Source organism: Haliotis rufescens, unplaced genomic scaffold (genome assembly GCF_023055435.1).
Source record: "Haliotis rufescens isolate VD_foot unplaced genomic scaffold, xgHalRufe1.0.p SCAF_130, whole genome shotgun sequence".
Taxonomy (NCBI): Eukaryota; Metazoa; Mollusca; class Gastropoda; order Lepetellida; family Haliotidae; genus Haliotis; species Haliotis rufescens.
The window spans coordinates 379,498-406,294 of NW_025963814.1; the positions used below are offsets into that span (position 1 = coordinate 379,498).

Here is a 26,797-nt window from a genome sequence, read left to right on the forward strand (position 1 = left end):
GCATTGTTTTTATTTAGCGGACTCTGAATATTTAGTTATTCTACAACAGACTTATCAAGCTGATAATAATTCAATATCTTGTGAGTCATATTAAGAATTGCAAAACACATTTTGCCAGGACCGTTATTGGTGTAACTGACATGTTTAAACATTCAGAGCACCTGAAACATGTTGACTAGATTTATCAAGGAAATGCTGGATCCTGAACATACTCTTACTAAAAAAACGTTTGATATGCCAATTATATTTTATGACTCATTGATCATTGTCACAGTTACAACATGAACTCAATACTCAGTACTCAGTACTCAGTACAGTAGCATCAGAACAGCCATTGAACTTAACTGAATCCATAACTTCAAATCATTTGTAGATCTCGGTAAAAACATTCACAAATGTCTGTCACAATGACCCCTTACCAATGGCTGACCCGTGTACTGCCTTTTCATATACGAAGTTAGATATTAACATGGATAATTTTGTGTTATAATATTCATTAATATCAAATGTCCCTTTTAAGAAATTGTTTGTCCCTTAATGTAAACCTCTTGGTTATGAGAGCAGGATGTGCCCTGATGTGAACCTTTCTCTCCCTTTGCCTGTTTGTTGATATTTTGCAGTTGCGAAAAGATTTCTTATTTTTCACAACCACTGTATTCTGTTGTTAATGTTATGTTATAATGCTATAAATTGGACCCCTCCATTTTTGTTTGGGACCCCTTATTTTATGATGAAGGGGTCCAAGTGACCCTAAGAAAATTTAAGCCAGAGCAGACACTGCTGTAACTAAACAGTCTGTAAATAATTGAATGCTTGTCATCGATCCCAATTGCGTGGATCGATGCTCATGATATTAATCACTTGATAGTCTGGTCCAGACTCGATTATTTACAGATCGCCGTCATATAGCTGGAATATTGCTGAGAGCGGCGTCAAACAACAAACCAACCAATGTTAATATTTCTTCACATTGATGATAATTCCGATTATCAATCTTTTTAACCAGCCCTTCCTTGTGTGGCACTGCATGGAAGATCTCATGTAATGTGACTCCAGGCCCTGACCCGAGTTGCTGGCTGCCTCAGCCTTCTGTCACGATCAAGGAAGTATATTACATGAATGGGCCTGTGCATGCTAGTGCACATTATCTGTGTCTGTGTCCGCCTATCCTGCCGATCAAGTTATCGGGTCCCTTGTGGCATACATTCTCCTTCCTTGTTATTGACAGGGAAAAAAACACAGGGTATAAACAAGTGACCTAGTTATGGAGATCAAGTGTGTGTTCTCCTGCAGATAAAGTACAACAGAACACCACTGTTACAATCTGTGTGGAGCAGCAGGAGTCGACTCCCTCATACACACTAGCTACACGTTGGACCTAATGTGAGGCATGTTGTGATCATTAGAATATTTGGAATATTTTATATTCCCAAACTGGTCTCAAATATCATAAATTGACCACAAGCCCCTCGAAGATCATGGTCAGAATTGGTCATCATCAATCTGTGCTTGTAAGAGGCGACTGATGTGATCGGGTGGTCAGGGACGCTGACTTGGTTGATGCATGTCATCGAATCCCAATTGCGTGGATCAATGTTCATGATGTCAATCACTGGACTAACTGGTCCAGCCTCGATTTTTTACCGACTGCTGTCATACAGCGGGAATATTGCTGAGTGCAGCATCAAACAACAAACAAACAAACAAATCACACACATGACTACATCAGTGCAATAATCTAAAAGGTGATGTTGAGCCCCTTTCCACCTCACCTCACTTCAACTTGTTATAGGGGGCACGGGTGGCCCAGTTGTCTAAGGCGCCGCGATTCGCTGTGCAGAGTTGCGTCCCTTGGGCACGCCAGAAACCTATGATTGTGGGTTCTAATCCTGGTTCACCGAAGTGGTAAACGTCTAAAACCTGCATCACTTCGGGCTTTCCTCCCACATTAAGCTGACACGCCGTGATATAACTGGAATACTGTTAAAAGCGGCGTTAAACACAACTCACTCACTCATCTTGTTATAACATGGACCTCAGAACACCCCTTTAATTAAGAATACTGATATATATTTCTCAAAATAAAGTGCTGTATAACTTATTTTAACATATTAACTCAGTGGTAAAAAAACCCAGTTTTAGTCTACTTGTCCTTATGATGATAACATATAGAGAAACCCTTAGTAATGGCAAATGTCTACTTGTCCTTATGATACCTTAACTATTGGCAGTTTGACAAGGACAACAGGACTAGTGCCAATTTCTAACGCTGAAACTGTAGTGAAATGACATCCCAATCAACAAAGAGAAAGACAGTTTCTGCTTTTTGACTTCTTAGATCTCAACTTCCTTCCTTGTTACAAGTCAGTAATGTGTGTTATTCTATTTACCGTATATGATGTAATAAGTGCCCAGGTCGCTCTCAAAATTAGAAATAGGGGGCTCTTATTAGAATATGTTTTTGGTGAAAGAGTTGAGAGATCGTTAATTTTGTGGTTTATGCTGACAGCCTGAAATGATACAAAAGAAAAGTCTGAGCGTATTATACACGACAAATATATTTTTCCAGAATTTAATTGCCCGTAATTAAGGGTGCATATAACACACAAGTGCGTATTATACACGAATAAATATGTCCTGTGTACATTGATCAATCAGAAGGGATGCTAATTGGGATTGTTCACTAGCCAATATGTTAGCAAATATCGCCGTGGGAGCTTATTAGATCGGGGCGCTTATTACGTCGAATACAGTAATCCAGAATGACCAATGAAATCCCAAGTTTTCAGCGGAGGATGTATAAGTGGCCAAGCTTAGACGACCGCCTCCTTGGTCCAGTGGTAGAGCATCCGAGAGCTGAAGGCCCAGGGTTGGATCCCCTTCCGCGTCATGCCAAAAGACGTTAAAAAATGGTACTTGTTGTTACCCTGTCTTGCACTCGGCATTAAGGGGCTGAAACAAGGACTGGTCGGCTTGGAGTCAGTATACTGTGTCTGAGTTGGGTATTCATGTTAAACTGCGGCATGGTATCTCAGAGAGCTAGCTCTAATCGGCATCAGTTCGGAGCAGCCACACACACACGTGCATGCACGTCTCTATCTAAGTGCAATAATCTTGGACGTGACGTTAAACCCCATTTAACCTCACCCCAAGCATAGGCCCTGTTATGTCCAAGTAGTCTCCCCTGACACAAGTCGGCCATCACAAGGAAAGGGGATATACACAGATACTTGCCTGGCTTCAGAGGCAGTATCGATAGTTATATCCACTCCCGGATGCAGTGATGACTTAGCATGACACAACTGCCACAAGCTGACTTGCATGTCACATGATCAAACTTTTCTCTTGTTTGTAAACAAAAGCGCTTATTCTGAAATCTGAGCAGACGAGCATATGGAGGCCTTTCACTTTCAGTGCATTTTGCAGATTGTTGTTTTGTTGTTGTTGTTGTTTGTTTGTTTGTTGTTTAACGCCTCACTCAGCAATATTCCAGCTATATGACGTCGGTCTGTAAATAATCAAGTCTGACCAGACAATCCAGTGATTGATATCATGAGCATCGATCCACGCAATTGGGATACGATGACATGCATCCACCAAGTCAGCGAGCCTGACCACCCGATCCTGTTAGTCGCTTAGTTGTTGTTGTTTGTTTGTTTGTTTGTTGTTTAACGCCTCACTCAGCAATATTCCAGCTATATGACGTCGGTCTGTAAATAATCAAGTCTGACCAGACAATCCAGTGATTGACATCATGAGCATCGATCCACGCATTTGGGATAAACAACAAACAACAACCTTAAATTCGAAAAAATAAAATATGATTACTTTGGGCCGACTTGTATAGAGATGCACCTAGGTATAACGAAAAAAAGACAAGATTTTATCACTGCTATTTTAATTAAAAGGTGAAAAATATGTTTAAAAATCTTTACTGTAATAAAATCAATCAATTATCTTTCAGTATTGTTTCACAATCATACTTCCTTGATAGTGTGACCTACGACTTTGTTTTTCATTTATGAGAAGCAGTGCTATTCTGGAAGTTGAAACTAAAGAAGAAATCATTTCCAACCACCTACATGGTCTAGTGGTAGAGCGTCCGCCCGGAGAGCGGAAGGTCCAGGGTTTGATCCCGGGCCGCGTCATGCCAAAAGACGTTAAAAGATTGTACTTGTTGTTACCCTGTCTGGCGCTCGGCATTAAGGGGCTAAAACAAGGACTGGTCGGCTCGGAGTCAGTATACTGTGTCTGAGTGGGGTATTCATGTTAAACTGCGGCATGGTATCTCAGTGAGCTAGCACTATAAATCGGCATCAGTCCGGACTAGTACAAGCAGCCACACACACACATACACGTGCATGCACGTTGCTATATAAGTGCAATAATCTTGGACGCAACGTTAAACCCAATTTCACCTCACCTCACCTCACCTCACCTCACCTCACCTCACCTCACCTCACCTCACCTCACCAACCACCTACATTGACTTTAAGGCCACATCTTTTGTCAAACAATAATGAAAAATAAAAGGCTTATCAAGGTGTTATATGGGACTAGTCACTCTTCTGTTTATTCATTTGTCTACCTGAATTAATTTTGTGAAACCAGCATTTAGAACAATCAGTGTACGCAGCAATAATCATAATAGTAATATTTACATTTCAAATATGATATATGATACAGTGACCAGGATATCACCCTGTTCAGACAGGGTGTGATCTTTATATCAAAGTTTCCTGTGTGACATTGATTGGAGGTGTGGACATCAGTAGTTTATCAGTAGTTTCACTTTGTTGTATGACACGGACACGATGCCAGAGGAATGTAGATATTCATGTGATGTGCTCGTCATGTTTTTCGTGGTGAAAGAGAAACCGCACATCACTTCCGTCCCCACTACACATGACAAGTAGTGTTGGGAATTTGTTGTTTCAAGATTGGCCGTAAGTTTGAAAGAGTGATCAATCAGGAGATTAACGTGCTGTGGTTTGGGTGTTGAACTTGGTTACTTGTAGATTTAGCCGTGCTAAATTGAATTTGGAGTGTGAGTGAGTGCGTTGGGTTTAACGCCACTTTTAACAGTATTCCAGTCATATCACGGCATGTCAGTTTAATGTGGGAGGAAAGCCTTGTAGATTTAGCCGTGCTAAATTGAATTTGGAGTGTGAGTGAGTGAGTTGGGTTTAACACCGCTTTTAAAAGTATTCCAGTCATATCACGGCGTGTCAGCTTACTGTGGGAGGAAAGCCCGAAGTGATGCAGGTCTCAGACGTTGACCACTTCGGTGAAACCCACGAGCACGGGTATGGTGCTGACAAACCTAGAAACATAATCGGGGCGAACCGGGATTCGAACCCACAATCATAGGTTTCTTGCGTGCCCAAGGGACACAACTAAATCTTGAAATTAATGTGTCTCCAAATTAATACGACTGCTGACCCCCTAGCAAAAATTGCGACTCCTCCCCACCCCATCCCTAGTGGGTTGATACATATCCTTCCATTAATCCAAGCAAACAAAAAATAGCACCGCTTACTAGCACTGGGTAAAGCACTTCCATAATAACAATAAACAGTGTTTTCCTAAAAACAACACCCAGCTTATATGTTTATTCTGTTGACTGGTATAAATGAAGTTTGGGGCACGTGGTGCCAGGATTCGCTGTGCAGAGTTGTGTCCCTTAGGCATGCCAGAAAGCTATGATTGTGGGTTCGAATCCCGGTTCGCCCCGATTATGTTCCTAGGTTTGTCAGCACCATACCCGTGCTCTTGGGTTTCACCGAAGTGGTAAACGTCTGAGACCTGCATCACTTCGGGCTTTCCTCCCACATTAAGCTGACACGCCGTGATATGACTGGAATACTGTTAAAAGCGGCGTTAAACCCAACTCACTCACTCACAAGCCAAATTCAATTTAGCGAGGCTAAATCTACAAGGCTTTTCTCCTACGTTAAGCTGACACGCCGCGATATAACTGTAATACTGTTTAAAGCGGCGTTAAACCCAACTCACTCACTCACTCACCCATTCACTCACTCACTCACTCACTCACTCACTCACTCACTCACTCACTCACTCACTCAGTCAGTGGTACAGATTAGAAACATCTCTTCTCAGCTTATAAACTTCTCCACATGTTTCTATAGTTTGCGTTTCTTTTGGTGGTGAGCATATAATCAATGGGAACCCTGTAGTCTCTAAGTATCAGCTTTTGAAATTGGCACAAGACCTATAGTCCTTGCCAAACTGCCCAGAAGCCTTATATCATGAGGACTGGTGGAAATGTGCCCATTTTAAGGGTTTTGCTGTATATTATCACAATAAAAGGACTCGCTGAGTTTGATTTGTGTCACAAAAAGCCATGTGAAGGTGTGTTAAAGATAAATAGGTGACTAGAGCAGGATGAGGAAAACAGTTGATTCTGTGTGTAATTGCAGCCATGGTATATTATCTCATAACACTCCCTAACTGGTATCACACACACGAGGAAGTACATGTTTTCCTTACACACATGCATGATATTAGACATGTTAGACACTGGTTGGTTGTTTGTTTGTTGTTTAACGCCGCACCAAGCATATTCCAGCTATCATGGCTATATGACGGCAGTCTGTAAATAATCGAGTCTGGACCAGACAATCCAGTGATTGACGTCATGAGCATCGATCCACACAATTGAGATCTATGACATGCATCAACCAAGTCAGCATGCCTGACCACCAGATCCTGTTAGTCGCCTTTTACTACAAGCATAGTCGCCTTTTACTACAAACATGGGTTGCTGAAGACCTATTCTACCCCGGATCTTCACGGGTTGTTGTTAGACACTGGGTGAGGTTCAGGGCTGATACTGCTGTGCCATGTAGATGTCCCATGACTGTTTGTAAGTCCGGGGGCACGGGTGGCCCAGTCGTCTAAGGTGCCGCGATTCGCTGTGCAGAGTTGCGTCCCTTGGGCACGCCAGCAACCTATGATTGTGGGTTTCGAATCCTGGTTCGCCCCGATTATGTTTCTAGGTTTGTCAGCATCACACCCGTGCTCGTGGGTTTCACCGAAGTGGTAAACGTCTGAGACCTGCATCGCTTCGGGCTTTCCTCTCACATTAAGCTGACACACTGTGATATAACTGGAATACTGTTAAAAGCGGTGTTAAACCCCACTCAAGATCGTACATCCATCCACTTTATTATGTGTTTCTCATCTCCAGGCTGAGCTGCAAGGGAGGGGGCCGGAAGATGAATTCATTAAACACTGGGTGAGGTTAAGGGCTGATAATACCATTGTTATGTGTGATTATACTGTTGTTATGTGTGATTATACTATGGTTATGTGTGATAATACTATTGTTATCTAAGTGAGTATGGTCTTACACTGGTATTAGCATTATTCCAGCAATTTCACGGCGTGACACCAGAAATGGGCTTCACACATTGCAACCCATGTGGCGAATCGAACCCGGGCGTTCGGCATTCCAAGCAAACGCTTTAGCCACTAGGCTATCCAAACGCCTCCTATGGTTATGTAGATGTTCCATGATTGATTCAAATCTCCATGCTCAGCTGGGGCACGGTTGGCCCAGTCGTCTAAAGCTCTGCAATTCCCTGTGCAGAGTTGCGTCCCTTGGGCACACCAGAAACCTATGATTGTGGGTTGAAATCCTGGTTCGCCCTGATTATGTTTCTAGGTTTGTCAGCACCGTGCCCGTGCTCGTGGGTTTTACCAAAGTGGTAAACGTCTGAGACCTGCATCACTTTGGTCTTTCCTCCCACATTAAGCTGGCTGACACGCATTAAAACCCAACTCTCTCACACAGTCACTTGACTCACTCACTCACTCACTCACTCACTCACTCACTCACACAGTCACTTCACTCACTCACTCATTCAATCACTCCACTCCACTCCACTCCACTCCACTCCACTCCACTCCACTCCACTCCACTCCACTCCACTCCACTCCACTCCACTCCACTCCACTCCACTCCACTCAGGCTCAGGCTCAGGTGTAGGGAGTGGGCCGAATGATGAATATAATAAAAAATAGAAATAACACATACCTATGGTTGAGGAGAGAACTGATATAAAATATTTGTTGTGATACATTTTGAAGTGTGCCGGTGGTGTGGGAGTGTTTAGAATTGACGAAGTAGAGGGCTAACGAGACTGCAGTAACGTACTTCCTTACTTGAATATTATTATTCTAAAATACAGTGCAGAGTTTGTCATCAACAGGACATAAATTCATAGTTTTTCTTGGTCAGGGTCAAGTGTATTCAAAGCGCTTTAAAACAAAAACTTCAGTTTGAAGAGAACGGAAGTTTGGACATACACCAATGCAGTGATCCATCATAAGTGTTGGAGGGGGGCACGGGTGGCCCAGTCATCTAAGGGGCCGCGATTCGCTGTGCAGAGTTGCGTCCCTTGGGCACGCCAGAAACCTATGATTGTGAGTTCGAATCCCGGTTCACCCCGATTATGTTTCTAGGTTTGTCAGCACCATACCCGTGCTCGTGGGTTTCACCGAAGTGGTAAACGTCTGAGACCTGCATCATTTCGGGCTTTCCTCCCACATTAAGCTGACATGCCGCGATATAACTGGAATACTGTTAAAAGCGGCGTTAAACTCAACTCACTCACTCATAAGTGTGGGTCGAATGAAAATTGCCTTTGATATGAACTTAAAAACCTATCTCAGTACTGCTTCTCAATTTAGAGGTTGTCAATGTAGATTTGATACCTGTAAATTCCTCTCAATTTGATACCACTGGAGGTCCAATCCAAGCTGCTGTAAAAGGCGACTATGCTTGTCATAAGAAGGGACTAACAAGACTGGGTGGTCAGGCTCACTGACTTGGTTGATGCATGTCATTGTATCCCAATTGCGTGGATCGATGTTCATGATGCCAATCACTTGATAGTCTGGTCCAGACTGGATTATTTACAGACTGACGTCACATTGCTGGAATATTGCTGAGTGTGGTGTTAACAACAAACCAACCAAACCAATCACACATTACACCTGTCATCCCTAAGGGTGGTGCTTGGTTGGAACAGATCCCCGTAACCGCTCATTGTAATGAGAGGCAACTAAATGGATTGGTGCAGGTTTATTGATGTGGCTGAATTAGTGTCATCAATATGATATCCTCCATTAATGGGTGCACACTGCTGTTTTAGATAAAAGACAAACAAAAATCTGGGTGTGTTTAGCCAACAATTTTGTCACAGTGTATAGCCAATAGTTTTATCACAGTGTATAGCCAACAGTTTTGTCTCGGTGTTGAGAAAACAGTTTTATCATGGTGTTGAGCCATCAGTTTTATCAAAGTGTATAGTCAACAGTTTTATCATGGTGTTGAGCCATCAGTTTTATCATGGTGTTGAGCCATCAGTTTTATCACAGTGTATAGCCAATAGTTTTATCACAGTGTATAGCCAATAGTTTTATCATGGTGTATAGCCTACAGTTTTATCACAGTGTATAGCCAACAGTTGTATCCCAGTGTATAGTCAATAGTTTTATCATGGTGTTGATCCATCAGTTTTATCAGAGTGTATAGCCAACAGTTTTATCACAGTGTATAGCCAACAGTTTTATCACAGTGTATAGCCAATAGTTTTATCATGGTGTATAGCCTACAGTTTTATCACAGTGTATAGTCAATAGTTTTATCATGGTGTTGAGCCATCAGTTTTATCACAGTGTATAGCCTACAGTTTTATCACAGTGTATAGTCAATAGTTTTATCACAGTGTATAGCCAATAGTTTTATCATGGTGTATAGTCAATAGTTTTATCATGGTGTATAGCCTACAGTTTTATCAGAGTGTATAGCCAACAGTTTTATCACAGTGTATAGCCAACAGTTGTATGACAGTGTATAGTCAATAGTTTTATCATGGTGTTGAGCCATCAGTTTTATCAGAGTGTATAGCCAACAGTTTTATCACAGTGTATAGCCAACAGTTTTATCACAGTGTATAGTCAATAGTTTTATCATGGTGTATAGCCTACAGTTTTATCACAGTGTATAGCCAACAGTTGTATCACAGTGTATAGTCAATAGTTTTATCATGGTGTTGAGCCATCAGTTTTATCACAGTGTATAGCCTACAGTTTTTTCACAGTGTATAGCCTACAGTTTTTTCCCAGTGTATAGCCTACAGTTTTATCACAGTGTATAGCCTACAGTTTTATCACAGTGTATAGCTTACAGTTTTATCAGTGTATAGCCTACAGTTTTATCACAGTGTATAGCCAATAGTTTTATCACAGTGTATAGCCAATAGTTTTATCATGGTTTATAGTCAATAGTTTTATCATGGTGTATAGCCTACAGTTTTATCAGAGTGTATAGCCAACAGTTTTATCACAGTGTATAGCCAACAGTTTTATCACAGTGTATAGTCAATAGTTTTATCATGGTGTATAGCCTACAGTTTTATCAGAGTGTATAGCCATTAGCCAACAGTTCTATCACAGTGTATAGCCAACAGTTCTATCACAGTGTATAGCCAACAGTTTTATCACAGTGTATAGCCAATAGTTTTATCATGGTGTTGAGCCATCAGTTTTATCACAGTGTATAGCCAACAGTTTAATCACAGTGTATAGCCTACAGTGTTATCACAGTATATAGCCATCAGTTTTATCACAGTGTATAGCCAACAGTTTTATCACAGTGTATAGCCAACAGTTTTATCATGGTGTATAGCCAATAGTTTTATCATGGTGTATAGCTAACAATTTTATCACAGTGTATAGTCAATAGTTTTATCATGGTGTATAGCCTACAGTTTTATCACAGTGTATAGCCAACAGTTTTATCACAGTGTATAGCCAATAGTTTTATCATAGTGTATAGCCAACAGTTTTATCACAGTGTATAGCCAATAGTTTTATCATAGTGTATAGCCAACAGTTTTATCACAGTGTTTAGCCTACAGCTTTATCACAGTGTATAGCCAACAGTTTTATCACAGTGTATAGCCTACAGTTTTATCACAGTGTATAGCCAACAGTTTTATCACAGTGTATAGCCAACAGTTTTATCACAGTGTATAGCCTAGTTTTATCACAGTGTATAGCCTACAGCTTTATCATGGTGTATAGCCAACAGTTTTATCACAGTGTATAGCCTACAATTTTTATTACAGTGTATAGCCTACAGTTTTATCACAGTGTATAGCCAACAGTTTCATCACAGTATATTGACATCAGTTTCTTCACAGTGTATAGCCAACAGTTTTATCACAGTGTATAGCCAACAGTTTTATCACAGTGTATAGCCTACAGTTTTTTCACAGTGTATAGCCTACAGTTTTTTCCCAGTGTATAGCCTACAGTTTTATCACAGTGTATAGCCTACAGTTTTATCACAGTGTATAGCTTACAGTTTTATCAGTGTATAGCCAACAGTTTTATCACAGTGTATAGCCTACAGTTTTATCACAGTGTATAGCCTACAATTATTATTACAGTGTATAGCCTACAGTTTTATCACAGTGTATATCCTACAGTTTTATCACAGTGTATAGCCTACAATTTTTATCACAGTGTATAGCCTACAGTTTTATCACAGTGTATAGCCTACAGTTTTATCACAGTGTATAGCCTACAGTTTTATCACAGTGTATAGCCTACACTTTTTATTACAGTGTATAGCCTACAGTTTTATCACAGTGTATATCCTACAGTTTTATCACAGTGTATAGCCTACAGTTTTTTCACAGTGTATAGCCTACAGTTTTTTCACGGTGTCCTAGTTTCCAGAGATTGAGATTCTGCATGAAAATCAAGGGGTCCTGTCCTAACCCATTGTTTATCTTGTTAACTGGAGGGGTATTCAGGAGTCCCTAGAACTACTGTGGGGCGGTCAGGTAGCCTAGTGGTTAAAGCGTTCGCTCGTCACGCCGAAGACCCGGGTCCGATTCCCGACATGGGTACAATGTGTGAAGCCCATTTCTGGTGTCCCCGCCGTGATATTGCTGGAATATTGCTAAAAGCGGCGTAAAACCATACTCACTCACTCACTAGAACTACTGTAGAATCTCAAGAAACCCAGGCCTTCCTTTTTTTCCAACACTGGTTTACGGCCTTAGAAATTCACACTAGTCTGCAAGCCCAAGGCTACCAAATTGTGCTGAGGACTAGTGAAAATCCAATCATGGCACTCCTCGTGACTAGCAGCAGTTGAGGGGCCTGAACCAGTTCTCAATACTTTAACCTTACTACACACTGGAACTGAGGAAAATTGACAGCTTTGAAAAACATAGTGTACATTCTTAGCTTGCTCAAGCATGACCAGAGCTCCAGATAATTTTTTGAGCAATAGAGTTTTTACTCTAGGGTTTCTATTTCAATTGGGTAACCAATAATTTTTCACTCATCTATTCATCACTCTATGGCTTTTCCCCCAAATTAGTGAACATTTTAAGATTTAAAAAAAATGAAAGAATGTTTAAGATGTATGTAACTGTTCTAAATATATAGGCTTTACTCGGAAAGTAAATTAGCTCTTAATTGTGCTGAAAAAGCTTCATTGGGTTTTTACGCAAGCTGTTTTTATACATTTGACTTTTTCATTTAATGCATGGTTTTTGTACTCAAAATAATTGAAAGTACCAGTGAAATAAGGTTTCTACAGTCCTCTCGGCTAGTCTGAAAAAGGCGAGTTTCTGAGGCTGGTTTAATGCTGCAGTACTTTGACATCATGCTGTATCTGCACATTTCTGAGAGACAAGTAGCTGTGGTCTAATACATTTTCTTCTGTTACAGAATCATTGTGTCCTGGAAAGATTTTCGCAGCACACTAAATGAGACTCACTCCATCAGCACCTCCTTGGAGGCCATGGCGCTCAAGTCCACCATCGACCTTACGTGTAACGACTACATATCAGTGTTTGAGTTTGATGTCTTCACAAGGTAGGATACACAGCAATATGTCAGTGTTCGATTTCTTTATAAGGTAGGATATATGGCAATATATCAGTGTGTGATGTCTTCACAAGGTAGGATACACAGCAATATGTCAGTGTTTGATGTCTTCACAAGGTAGGATATACGGCAATATGTCAGTGTTTGATGTATTCACAAGGCAGGATATATGGCAATATATCAGTGTTTGATGTCTTCACAAGGTAGGATATATGGCAATATATCAGTGTTTGATGTCTTCACAAGGTCGGATAAACGGCAATATGTCAGTCAGGGTTAGAAACTAACAGTTTTTGTCCACTAGTCCTTATAATAATAACATATAGCAAAACCTTTAAAATGGGCCAATTTCTACTAGTCCTTAGAATACCTTTACTATTGGGCAGTTTGGTAAGGACTATAGGACTAGTGCCAATTTCTATGTCAGTGTTTGATGTCTTCACAAGGTAGGATATACGGCACTATATCAGTGTTTGATGTCTTCACAAGGTAGGATACACAGCAATATATCAGTGTTTGATGTCTTCACAAGGTAGGATACACAGCAATATGTCAGTGTTTGATGTCTTCACAAGGTAGGATATACAGCAATATATTAGCGTTGTCATCACAAGGTAGGATATACGGCAATATATCAGTGTTTGATGTCTTCACAAGATAGGATTAATATTTTAAATATATTTTTGCCTTTCTTGTAAATGAACAAAATAACAACTTGTATTTCCTTGTATTGATCTTTTTGATTTCATTCATCTATGGCTATTTTAACACTAGCAATGTTTTCTTCCAGATTGTTTCAGCCTTGGAATAATTTGCTGCGCAACTGGAACGTTTTGGCCGTCACGCATCCTGGCTACGTGGCGTTCCTCACGTATGACGAGGTGAAGGCTAGACTAAAGAATTACATCAACAAACCAGGGAGGTGTGTACAACATACAAGTAGGGGGCAACATTCCACAAAGCAATCTTAGCGCTAAGACAATCGCAACTCCCATGCTTTGACATAGACTTACGACAGTGTGTGTGTGTGTGTGTATGTGTGTGTGTGTGTGTGTGTGTGTGTGTGTGTGTGTGTGTGTGTATGTGTGTGTGTGTCTGTGTCTGTGTCTGTGTCTGTCTTTCTGTCTGTGTCCCACTCAGTAGTATCCTAGCTATATGACAGTGGCCTGTAAATTTTGACGTCAGACCTTGAGAGGGAAGGCAGGAGGACGTCAGAGCTTGTGAGGGAAGGCAGGAGGATGTCTGAGCTTGAAAGGGAAGGCAGGAGGACGTCAGCTTGAAAGGGAAGGAAGGAGGACGTCAGCTTGAAAGGGAAGGCAGGAGGACGTCAGAGCTTGTGAGGGAAGGCAGGAGGACGTCAGCGCTTGTGAGGGAAGGCAGGAGGACGTCAGCTTGAGAGGGAAGGCAGGAGGACGTCAGAGCTTGTGAGGGAAGGCAGGAGGACGTCAGAGCTTGTGAGGGAAGGCAGGAGGACGTCAGCTTGAAAGGGAAGGCAGGAGGATGTCAGAGCTTGAGAGGGAAGGCAGGAGGACGTCAGAGCTTGAGAGGGAAGGCAGGAGGACGTCAGAGCTTGAGAGGGAAGGCAGGAGGACATCAGAGCTTGTGAGGGAAGGCAGGAGGACGTCAGAGCTTGTGAGGGAAGGCAGGAGGACGTCAGCTTGAAAGGGAAGGCAGGAGGACATCAGAGCTTGTGAGGGAGGGCAGGAGGACGTCAGAGCTTGTGAGGGAAGGCAGGAGAACGTCAGCTTTAGAGGGAAGGCAGGAGGACGTCAGAGCTTGAAAGGGAAGGCAGGAGGACGTCAGAGCTTGAAAGGGAAGGCAGGAGAACATCTGAGCTTGAGAGGGAAGGCAGGAGGACGTCAGAGCTTGTGAGGGAAGGCAGGAGAACGGCTGAACTTGTGAGGGAAGGCAGGAGGACGTCAGAGCTTGAAAGGGAAGGCAGGAGGACGTCAGAGCTTGAAAGGGAGGACGTCAGAGCTTGAAAGGGAAGGCAGGAGGACGTCAGAGCTTGAAAGGGAAGGCAGGAGGACGTCAGAGCTTGAAAGGGAAGGCAGGAGAACATCTGAGCTTGAGAGGGAAGGCAGGAGGACGTCAGAGCTTGTGAGGGAAGGCAGGAGAACGGCTGAACTTGTGAGGGAAGGCAGGAGGACGTCAGAGCTTGAAAGGGAAGGCAGGAGGACGTCAGAGCTTGAAAGGGAAGGCAGGAGGACGTCAGAGCTTGAAAGGGAAGGCAGGAGGACGTCAGAGCTTGAAAGGGAAGGCAGGAGAACATCTGAGCTTGAGAGAGAAGGCAGGAGGACGTCAGAGCTTGTGAGGGAAGGCAGGAGAACGGCTGAGCTTGTGAGGGAAGGCAGGAGGACGTCAGAGCTTGAAAGGGAAGGCAGGAGGATGTCAGAGCTTGAAAGGGAAGGCAGGAGAACATCTGAGCTTGAGAGGGAAGGCAGGAGGACTTCAGAGCTTGTGAGGGAAGGCAGGAGAACGGCTGAGCTTGTGAGGGAAGGCAGGAGGACGTCAGAGCTTGTGAGGAACGGCAGGAGGACGTCTGAGCTTGAAAGGGAAGGCAGGAGGACGTCAGCTTGAAAGGGAAGGCAGGAGGACGTCAGAGCTTGAAAGGGAAGGCAGGAGGATGTCTGAGCTTGAAAGGGAAGGCAGGAGGACGTCAGCTTAAAAGGGAAGGCAGGAGGATGTCAGAGCTTGAAAGGGAAGGCAGGAGAATGTCAGCTTGAAAGGGAAGGCAGGAGGACGTCAGAGCTTGAAAGGGAAGGCAGGAGGATGTCTGAGCTTGAAAGGGAAGGCAGGAGGACGTCAGCTTAAAAGGGAAGGCAGGAGGACGTCAGAGCTTGTGAGGGAAGGCAGGAGGACGTCAGCTTGAAAGGGATGGCAGGAGGACGTCAGCTTGTGAGGGAAGGCAGGAGAATGTCTGGGCTTGTGAGGGAAGGCAGGAGAACGTCAGCTTGAAAGGGAAGGCAGGAGGACGTCAGAGCTTGAAAGGGAAGGCAGGAGGACATCAGAGCTTGTGAGGGAAGGCAGAAGAACGTCAGAGCTTGTGAGGGAAGGCAGGAGGACGCCTGATCTTGTGAGGGAAGAAGGGAGAGTCACTGGCTGAGAATGAGTAGGGAAAAGAAGAGAGTGAAAAGTTTATAATTGCAGGGAGGTGGAATAAGTGAGAGAAGGTTGCCTGGTACCCAATCTTGTTGCAAGAGCTGACTAAACCATGAAGCTGATGCATGTAGTTTTCTTTAGGTCAACCCATTACAATCTCTTTGCCGTTCTGCTGCCATCTGAAACATTATTCAATCTTGAGCATTATGATGTCCTGAAATATGTTTGATTTCTTTGTTTTCTTTTCTGTGTTTTTGTTGACTAATTGTCCTGATTTCTGTCTACAGCTACGTGTTTCGGCTCAGCTGCACAAGGCTGGGACAGTGGGCCATTGGCTATGTGACGTCAGACAAGCAGATTCTTCAGACCATCCCTCAGAACAAGTCTCTGTGTCAGGCGCTGCTGGACGGGCAGAGGGAGGGCTTGTAAGTATAGCACCAGTGTCTGTGTCAGGGCAGAGGGAAGGCTTGTAAGTAAGCACCAGTGTCTGTGTCAGGGCAGAGGGAGGGCTTCTAAGTATAACACCAGTCTCTGTGTCAGGGCAGAGGGAGGGCTTGTAAGTATAGCACCAGTGTCTGTGTCAGGGCAGAGGGAGGGCTTGTAAGTATAGCACCAGTGTCTGTGTCAGGGCAGAGGGAAGGCTTGTTAGTATAGGACCAGTGTCTGTGTCAGGGCAGAGGGAGGGCTTGTAAGTATAGCACCAGTGTCTGTGTCAGGGCAGAGGGAGGGCTTGTAAGTATAGCACCAGTGTCTGTGTCAGGGCAGATGCAGGGCTTGTAAGTAAGCACCAGTGTCTGTGTCAGGGCAGAGGGAGGGCTTGTAAGTATAGCACCAGTGTCTGTGTCAGGGCAGAGGGAGGGCTTGTAAGTATAGCACTAGTGTCTGTGTCAGGGCAGAGGGAGGGCTTGTAAGTATAGCACCAGTGTCTGTGTCAGGGCAGATGCAGGGCTTGTAAGTAAAGCACCAGTGTCTGTGTCAGGGCAGAGGGAAGGCTTGTAAGTATAGGACCAGTGTCTGTGTCAGGGCAGAGGGAAGGCTTGTACGTATAGCACCAGTGTCTGTGTCAGGGCAGAGGGAGGGCTTGTACGTTTAGCACCAGTGTCTGTGTCAGGGCAGAGGGAGGGCTTGTAAGTATAGCACCAGTGTCTGTGTCAGGGCAGATGCAGGGCTTGTAAGTATAGGACCAGTGTCTGTGTCAGGACAGAGGGAGGGCTTGTAAGTATAGGACCAGTGTCTGTGTCAGGGCAGAGGGAAGGCTTGTACGTATAGCACCAGTGTCTGTGTCAGGGCAGAGGGAGGGCTTGTACGTTTAGCACCAGTGTCTGTGTCAGGGCAGATGGAGGGCTTGTACGTATAGCACTAGTGTCTGTGTCAGGGCAGAGGGAGGGCTTGTAAGTATAGCACCAGTGTCTGTGTCAGGGCAGAGGGAGGGCTTGTAAGTATAGGACCAGTGTCTGTGTCAGGGCAGAGGGAGGGCTTGTACGAATAGCACCAGTGTCTGTGTCAGGGCAGAGGGAGGGCTTGTAAGTATAGCACCAGTGTCTGTGTCAGGGCAGAAGGAGGGCTTGTAAGTATAGCACCAGTGTCTGTGTCAGGGCAGAGGGAGGGCTTGTAAGTATAGGACCAGTGTCTGTGTCAGGGCAGAGGGAAGGCTTGTACGTATAGCACCAGTGTCTGTGTCAGGGCAGAGGGAGGGCTTGTACGTATAGCACCAGTGTCTGTGTCAGGGCAGAGGGAGGGCTTGTAAGTATAGCACCAGTGTCTGTGTCAGGGCAGAGGGAAGGCTTGTTAGTATAGCACCAGTGTCTGTGTCAGGGCAGAGGGAGGGCTTGTAAGTAAGCACCAGTGTCTGTGTCAGGGCAGAGGGAAGGCTTGTACGTATAGCACCAGTGTCTGTGTCAGGGCAGAGGGAGGGCTTGTACGTATAGCACCAGTGTCTGTGTCAGGGCAGAGGGAGGGCTTGTAAGTATAGCACCAGTGTCTGTGTCAGGGCAGAGGGAAGGCTTGTTAGTATAGCACCAGTGTCTGTGTCAGGGCAGAGGGAGGGCTTGTAAGTAAGCACCAGTGTCTGTGTCAGGGCAGAGGGAAGGCTTGTACGTATAGCACCAGTGTCTGTGTCAGGGCAGAGGGAGGGCTTGTAAGTATAGCACCAGTGTCTGTGTCAGGGCAGAGGGAGGGCTTGTAAGTATAGGACCAGTGTCTGTGTCAGGGCAGAGGGAGGGCTTGTAAGTATAGCACCAGTGTCTGTGTCAGGGCAGATGCAGGGCTTGTAAGTATAGGACCAGTGTCTGTGTCAGGGCAGAGGGAGGGCTTGTAAGTATAGCACCAGTGTCTGTGTCAGGGCAGAGGGAGGGCTTGTAAGTATAGCACCAGTGTCTGTGTCAGGGCAGAGGGAGGGCTTGTAAGTATAGCACCAGTGTCTGTGTCAGGACAGAGGGAGGGCTTGTAAGTATAGGACCAGTGTCTGTGTCAGGGCAGAGGGAAGGCTTGTACGTATAGCACCAGTGTCTGTGTCAGGGCAGAGGGAGGGCTTGTACGTTTAGCACCAGTGTCTGTGTCAGGGCAGATGGAGGGCTTGTAAGTATAGCACCAGTGTCTGTGTCAGGGCAGAGGGAGGGCTTGTAAGTATAGCACCAGTGTCTGTGTCAGGGCAGATGGAGGGCTTGTACGTATAGCACCAGTGTCTGTGTCAGGGCAGAGGGAGGGCTTGTAAGTATAGCACCAGTGTCTGTGTCAGGACAGAGGGAGGGCTTGTAGGTATAGCACCAGTGTCTGTGTCAGGGCAGAGGGAGGGCTTGTAAGTATAGCACCAGTGTCTGTGTCAGGGCAGAGGGAGGGCTTGTAAGTATAGCACTACTGTCTGTGTCAGGGCAGATGCAGGGCTTGTAAGTATAGCACCAGTGTCTGTGTCAGGGCAGATGCAGGGCTTGTAAGTATAGCACCAGTGTCTGTGTCAGGGCAGAGGGAGGGCTTGTAAGTATAGCACCAGTGTCTGTGTCAGGGCAGAGGGAGGGCTTGTAAGTATAGGACCAGTGTCTGTGTCAGGGCAGAGGGAGGGCTTGTACGTATAGCACCAGTGTCTGTGTCAGGGGAGAGGGAGGGCTTGTACGTATAGCACCAGTGTCTGTGTCAGGGCAGATGCAGGGCTTGTAAGTATAGCACCAGTGTCTGTGTCAGGGCAGAGGGAAGGCTTGTAAGTATAGCACAAGTGTCTGTGTCAGGGCAGATGCAGGGCTTGTAAGTATAGCACCAGTGTCTGTGTCAGGGCAGAGGGAAGGCTTGTAAGTATAGCACAAGTGTCTGTGTCAGGGCAGAGGGAGGGCTTGTAAGTATAGCACCAGTGTCTGTGTCAGGGCAGAGGGAAGGCTTGTAAGTATAGCACCAGTGTCTGTGTCAGGGCAGAGGGAAGGCTTGTTAGTATAGCATCAGTGTCTGTGTCAGGGCAGAGGGAGTGCTTGTACATATAGCACCAGTGTCTGTGTCAGGGTGAGGGAAGGCTTGTAAGTAGAGCACCAGTGTCTGTGTCAGGGCAGAGGGAAGGCTTGTAAGTATAGCACCAGTGTCTGTGTCAGGGCAGAGGGAGGGCTTGTACATATAGCACCAGTGTCTGTGCCAGGGCAGATGGAGTGCTTGTAAGTATAGCACCAGTGTCTGTCAGGGCAGAGGGAGGGCTTGTAAGTATAGCACCAGTGTCTGTGTCAGGGCAGAGGGAGGGCTTGTACATATAGCACCAGTGTCTGTGTCAGGGCAGAGGGAAGGCTTGTAAGTATAGCACCAGTGTCTGTGTCAGGGCAGAGGGAAGGCTTGTAAGTATAGCACCAGTGTCTGTGTCAGGGCGGGGGAGGGCTTGTAAGTATAGCACCAGTGTCTGTGTCAGGGCAGAGGGAAGGCTTGTAAGTAGAGCACCAGTGTCTGTGTCAGGGCGGGGGAGGGCTTGTAAGTATAGCACTAGTGTCTGTGTCAGGGCAGAGGGAGGGCTTGTAAGTATAGCACCAGTGTCTGTGTCAGGGCAGTGGGAGGGCTTGTACGTATAGCACCAGTGTCTGTGTCAGGGCAGAGGGAGGGCTTGTAGGTATAGCACCAGTGTCTGTGTCAGGGCAGAGGGAGGGCTTGTAAGTATAGCACCAGTGTCTGTGTCAGGGCAGAGGGAGGGCTTGTAAGTATAGCACCAGTGTCTGTGTCAGGGCAGAGGGAGGGCTTGTAAGTATAGGACCAGTGTCTGTGTCAGGGCAGATGGAGGGCTTGTAAGTATAGGACCAGTGTCTGTGTCAGGGCAGAGGGAGGGTTTGTAAGTATAGCACCAGTGTCTGTGTCAGGGCAGAGGGAAGGCTTGTTAAGTATAGCACCAGTGTCTGTGTCAGGGCAGAGGGAGGGCTTGTACGTATAGCACCAGTGTCTGTGTCAGGGCAGATGCAGGGCTTATAAGTATAGCACCAGTGTCTGTGTCAGGGCAGAGGGAGGGCTTGTAAGTATAGCACCAGTGTCTGTGTCAGGGCAGAGGGAGGTGTTTCTTCAGTCCTTTGAGTTTGCTGCTTTTGTACTTGGAATCCCTGGACCTTAGTTTTATGACATGGACCCATTAATTCCCATTCATAATTTTGAAAACCTATGATAATTGATAAGTGATAAAACCCCACTGATTCCCAGAACCTGCGTCTGTTTCAGCTTCCTGTACCCTGACGGTCGCCACATCAACCCGGACCTGAGTTTCCTGGTTCAGGACAGCCAGGAGGACCACATCAAGGTGACGCAGGAACAGTACGAGCTGTACTGCGAGATGGGCTCCACCTTCCAACTCTGCAAGATCTGTGCCGAGAACGACAAGGACATCCGCATCGAGCCATGCGGCCACCTCCTCTGTACCCCTTGTCTCACACAGTGGCAGGTGAGGCCCACCACTAACACACTCTGTACCCCTTGTCTCACACAGTGGCAGGTGAGGCCCACCACTGACACACACTGTACACTGACACTGGTCAAAACATCAGTCACTCACTATTCATCAGAAAAATTCATGAATAAAACTCAAATATGATAGAGAAGAAGCTCCAATTTTATAAGAGACCGCCTCCGTGGTCTAGTGGTAGAGCGTCCGCCCGGAGAGCGGAAGGTCCGGGGTTTGATCCCCGGCCGCGTCATACCAAAAGACGTTAAAAGATGGTACTTGTTGTTACCCTGTCTGGTGCTCGGCATTAAGGGGCTAAAACAAGGACTGGTCGGCTCGGAGTCAGTATACTGTGTCTGAGTGGGGTATTCATGTTAAACTGCGGCATGGTATCTCAGTGAGCTAGCACTATAAATCGGCATCAGTCCGGACTAGTACAAGCAGCCACACACACACATACACGTGCATGCACGTCGCTATATAAGTGCAATAATCTTGGACGCAACGTTAAACCCAATTTCACCTACCCTCACCTCACCTCACCTCACCAATTTTCTAATGATGTATCTAAATTTAACAGTGAAATATTTTCTGCAGCATGTCTGGCCAAAGGGAGACAACTCTGTACATGTCTCTAATTTCTCTGTCTGTTACAGGATTCTGATGGGCAAAGTTGTCCTTTCTGTCGTACTGAGATCAAGGGCACCGAGCAGGTGATAGTGGACGCCTTCCACCCGTCGGGGAGCCTCAAGGTGGAGCCCAGACACAACCACACCATGGACATAGAGGATGATGATGTGAGACTATACATTCAGTGTATTATTGGTCCATTATGTTTATTAGTTTGTTTGTTGTTTAACGCCACACTCAGCAATATCCCAGCTATATGACGGCGGTCTGTAAATAATCGAGTCTAGACCAGATAATCCAGTGATTGACATCATGAGCATCAGTCCACACAATTGTGATACGATGACATGCATCAACCAAGTCAGCGAGTCTGACCACGCGATCTCGTTAGTCGCCTCTCAACAAGCATTGGTTGCTGGGTAGACACCATGGGTTTATTGGGATGACTATTAGGGCTAATTTCACTATTGCGATTGTACTGCTCCTGTACCCCACACTATTGCAATAGTATTAAACCAGCCTAAAGGCTTGATAATTATATCAATCGATGTAAGAAAAATGAAAAATGTATTGCTGACAATCTCAAAGTCAGACATTTTTCTCCCTGTCGCTGCTCAAACCAAAGGGTGGGGGGCACCGGTGGCCCAGTCGTCTAAGGCGCCGCGATTCGCTGTGCAGAGTTGCGTCCCTTGGGCACGCCAGAAACCTATGATTGTGGGTTCGAATCCTGGTTCGCCCCAATTATGTTTCTAGGTTTGTCAGCACGATACCCGTGCTCGTGGGTTTCACCGAAGTGGTAAACGTCTGAGACCTGCATCACTTCGGGCTTTCCTCCCACATTAAGCTGACACGCCGTGATATAACTGGAATACTGTTAAAAGCGGCGTTAAACCCAACTCACTCACTCACTTACTCAAACCAAAGGGAAGTAACTCTAAATCATGTTTGAAATTTGATTGATTTATGTTTTATTTAATACCATTTGAAACTATTGAAACTATCGATTGTTGTTCATACTATCGCCATTGCTATTGGCAGTTGTATGTTCTATCGTTATGGTGCTATTGAAGGACAAACAATTGCAATACATTGATAATTCGATAACAATAACTCCTGCCATTGGTCATATCCAACTAGCCGACAATTTTGACTATTGGTTTGTGTATCATAAGTAGATTTTGGATAAAAACAACTAGTCTGTCTATATTTTCACTAGTCTCTGAGACCCGTGAAGATTCCGGGGTAGAATAGATCTTCAGCAACCCATGCTTGCCGTATAAGGCGACTATGCTTGTCGTAAAGGCGACTAACAGGATCGGGTGGTCAGGCTCGCTGACTTGGATGATGCATGTCATCGATCCCAATTGCGTGGATTGATGTTCATGATATCAGTCACTGGATTGTCTGGTCCAGACTCGATTATTTACAGACCGCCGGCATATAACTGGAATATTGCTGAGTGTGGCGTTAAACAACCAACCAACCAACCACTAGTCTCTGACTAAGGGACTAGAGGCCATGTTGATCTTGGATGTGTGAAAAACAGTGAAGCCAGTGATTTGGACATTTGTAACCTGGCACACAGACACACAGACGGATATCTTTGGCCATTTGTAGAAATAAATGTATAGCACATGGATCATAGGCAGTTTGGTGGGGTATAGGTTTTAACAGGGAGTCCAGCGTTAGAAATTGGCACTAGTCCTATAGTCCTTGCCAAACTGCCCAATAATTAAGGTATCATAAGGACTAGTAGAAATTTGCCATTTTTAAGGGTTTTGCTGTATGTTGTCATTATAAGGGCTAGTGTTTCTACCGCTGGAGACTATATATATTTTAACAGTGAGTCTATATATGTTTGATATATTCCCTCAGTTAAGTAAGTTAAATACATCTATCTAGATATACACAGTGCTTTCTCAAAACAAATTATAACAGCAGCAGTTAAATATAGTACGCTTTCTGTGAGTCGAGACTTGACTGCTAGGCAGGTTGGCTCTCGTACGCCTCTGAGAGGCTAACCCGAGGCCATGGCCATGGATATGATGTAGCTGCATACTATCATAGAATAAACGTTGTGGACCCACACACTGACTTGTATTGTCAATGCAGAAGTATCCAATAATGCACCACCGTCTACCTCGGATACATGTTATTGTTTGAGTACAAGAGTTCAGTGAGGAACTTGCTTAAACTACTGTATTTCAAATAACCTATTAATGCTTTTAATTGAAATTTTTTCGTCTGGTTGGCCTTTCTAAAAACCCGTGAAGATTCCGGGGTAGAATAGGTCTTCAGCAACCCATACTTGCCGTAAAAGGCGACTATGCTTGTCGTAAAAGTTGACTAACGGGATCGGGTGGTCAGACTCGCTGACTTGGTTGATACATGTCATCGATCCCAATTGCGTGGATCCATGCTCATGTTATCAATCACTGGATTGTCTGGTCCAGACTCGATTATTTATACAGACCGCCGTCATATAGCTGGAATATTGCTGAGTGCGGCGTTAAACAACCAACCAACCAACCTTTCTAAAAATCCATAAATGAGTTCGTGGCACACTTGAAAAGAATCCATTTCTATCCGTGACATTGCATTTCAGGACGGTGGGACGACTACATTACATGCCCTGTCGGTCAGCCCCCGAGACAGAGTGAGTTGTTCACTTAGCATTTAGCCATATAGTGCTCTTGTATATTATACGTTGTAGCAGTATCACATGGGGTATATGTGATGTTAGGTTTTATGCCACAACCTTAGGCAAGTGGTATAAAACCTGTGATACTTGTGCAACATATTTTTCTTGGCGACATGTTTCAATCTGCCATTGGGAGGCACGGGTGGCCCAATCGTCAAAGGTGCTGCGATTCGCTGTGCGGAGTTGCGTCCCTTGGGCACGCCGGAAACCTATGATTGTGGGTTTGAATCCCGGTTCGCCCCTATTATGTTTCTAGGTTTGTCAGCACCATACCCGTACTCGTGGGTTTCACCCAAGTGGTAGACGTGTGAGACCTGCATCATTTCAGGCTTTCCTCCCACATTAAGCTGACACGCCGCGATATAACTGGAATATTGTTAGAAGTGGTGTTAAACCCAACTCACTCAATCTGCCATTGTGATAGAATGAAAGCAAATTAAAAATTGATAGAACAATCGATTGAGCTTTCATTGACTTGTAAGCACTTTGTTTGAAGTGGGGTATAAGGGATTTCTGTACATGGAATGTTTGTATGTTTGTGGGTACTGTACATGGAATATTTGTATGGTTGTGGGTACTGTACATGGAATGTTTATATGTTTGCGGGTACGGTACATGGAATGTTTGTATGTTTGTGGGTGTTGTACATGGAATGTTTGTATGTTTGTGGGTATGGTACATGGAATGTTTGTATGTTTGTGGGTACTGTACATGGAATGTTTGTGGGTACTGTACATGGAATGTTTGTATGTTTGTGGGTGTTGTACTTGGAATGTTTGTATGTTTGTGGGTGTTGTACATGGAATGTTTGTATGTTTGTGGGTACGGTACATGGAATGTTTGTATGTTTGTGGGTACTGTACATGGAATGTTTGTGGGTACTGTACATGGAATGTTTGTATGTTTGTGGGTGTTGTACATGGAATGTTTGTATGTTTGTGGGTACTGTACTTGGAATGTTTGTATGTTTGTGGGTGTTGTACATGGAATTTTTGTATGTTTGTGGGTACTGTACATGAAATGTTTGTATGTTTGTGATGTCAGCTATGGTGTTTTATTATTTCAGAATACAAGAGATCGCAGCTCCCCGTTTGATTCTCCGCACACGTCAAAAAGAGACGTGCCGCCTCCGGTTCCTCCTCGTACTATGTCGCCTGCTCACTCCCCAACCACATCGCCAAAACCTCCGAGGTAGGTTGTCCCCTACTCACTCCCCTATCAAATCACCAAAACCTCCTCGTACTATGTCCCCTACACACTTCCCTACCACATCACTTAAAGGTCGTTGTTCACTGTGCTGAGTTGTGGCCCTTAGTTATGCCAGGATCCGCATTGTGGAATTTGGGGAATAGTTTTCAGCAGTACTGACAGAAAACAAAGAAATTGGTGTGTGGTACAGTGGCGTGAAGGAAAGCATTAATGTTCTAAGAGTTTGAATCCTTATCGACGTCCTACCTCGGCATAAGCTTCCCGTCACTTGTTGGTGGGCAGGGGGGCCTGCACTGATTTGTTGTGTAGAGTTACTTGCCTTGGGCACACCAGAAACTGGTCCAGACTAGATTATTTCAGACTGGACCCGTGAAGATTCCGGGGTAGAATAGGTCTTCAGCAACCCATACTTGCCGTAAAAGGCGACTATGCTTGTCGTAAAAGTCGACTAACGGGATCGGGTGGTCAGGCTCGCTGACTTGGTTGATACATGTCATCGATCCCAATTGCTTAGATCGATGCTCATGATGTCAATCACTGGATTGTCTGGTCCAGACTCGATTTTTTTTACAGACCGCCGTCATATGGCTGGAATACTGCTGAGTGCGGCGTTAAACAACAAACAAACAAACAAACAAATATTTCAGACTGCAGTCATATTGCTTGAATAGCGCTGAGGGTGGCATTAAGCAACAGACAAACAGACCTGCTGTGTCATACTCTGACTACATGGGATGTTAGTCTTTGTGTTAATCACTGGTTTGTCTGGCCTAGTGTTCATGGCTGACAGCACACAAACAAACATTAAGCAATACTGTCAGTATTCAAAAGTTTCTATGATGTGTGAGGTTTTCTGTGTTTGCTGAGTGACGAGATGCGTTGTGTTGTGTTGTGTTGACAGACGTCAGCTTCCACCCACCCCGCCAGCAGACGACGAAGACACGCCCCGCCTCCAGCGGCCGACAGTACCCCAGAGGACGGTCATCAACGTGACGCCCGCAGAGAAGGACCAAGGTTAGATACAGCTGTCCTCACACACACCTGAACACTTGGCTGCTGCTAGCTACCACTCACTCACTTACCCACTCACTCACTCACCCACTCTCTCCCACGCCCACTCTCTCATATTCCACTCGCTCCAACGCCCCACTCTCATATTCCACCCTCTCATACACCCCACTCTCGCACATTAGATGGAAACGTTCCCTTGTGGAGAGCCTAGTTTATGTCTTGTGTCTGGTAAAAGTCAGTGTACAGAAAGTAACATCACACTAATGTTTAGCTTGAGAATATCTCCTCACATGGTGTCCACGAACCTCTAACCCCTAAAC

The 26,797-nt window shown here is 45.0% G+C and overlaps 1 protein-coding gene across 4 annotated transcripts in view; it reads left to right on the top strand.

Annotated features, from left to right (window-relative positions):
* Window positions 1-26,797, top strand: part of LOC124116549 (E3 ubiquitin-protein ligase CBL-B-like) — a 58,536-nt gene that overhangs the window by 18,753 nt on the left and 12,986 nt on the right. For 3 of the 4 annotated variants that reach the window (XM_048394876.1, XM_048394877.1, XM_048394879.1), the window contains exons 2-10: window positions 7,211-7,258; window positions 12,781-12,927; window positions 13,730-13,861; window positions 16,329-16,466; window positions 20,707-20,926; window positions 21,583-21,723; window positions 24,162-24,212; window positions 25,324-25,448; window positions 26,368-26,480. In XM_048394876.1, the coding sequence (XP_048250833.1) occupies window positions 7,211-7,258; window positions 12,781-12,927; window positions 13,730-13,861; window positions 16,329-16,466; window positions 20,707-20,926; window positions 21,583-21,723; window positions 24,162-24,212; window positions 25,324-25,448; window positions 26,368-26,480 (1,115 nt within the window). The remainder of the gene's footprint in view (window positions 1-7,210; window positions 7,259-12,780; window positions 12,928-13,729; window positions 13,862-16,328; window positions 16,467-20,706; window positions 20,927-21,582; window positions 21,724-24,161; window positions 24,213-25,323; window positions 25,449-26,367; window positions 26,481-26,797) is intronic. The other variant, XM_048394878.1, reaches the window with a different exon arrangement.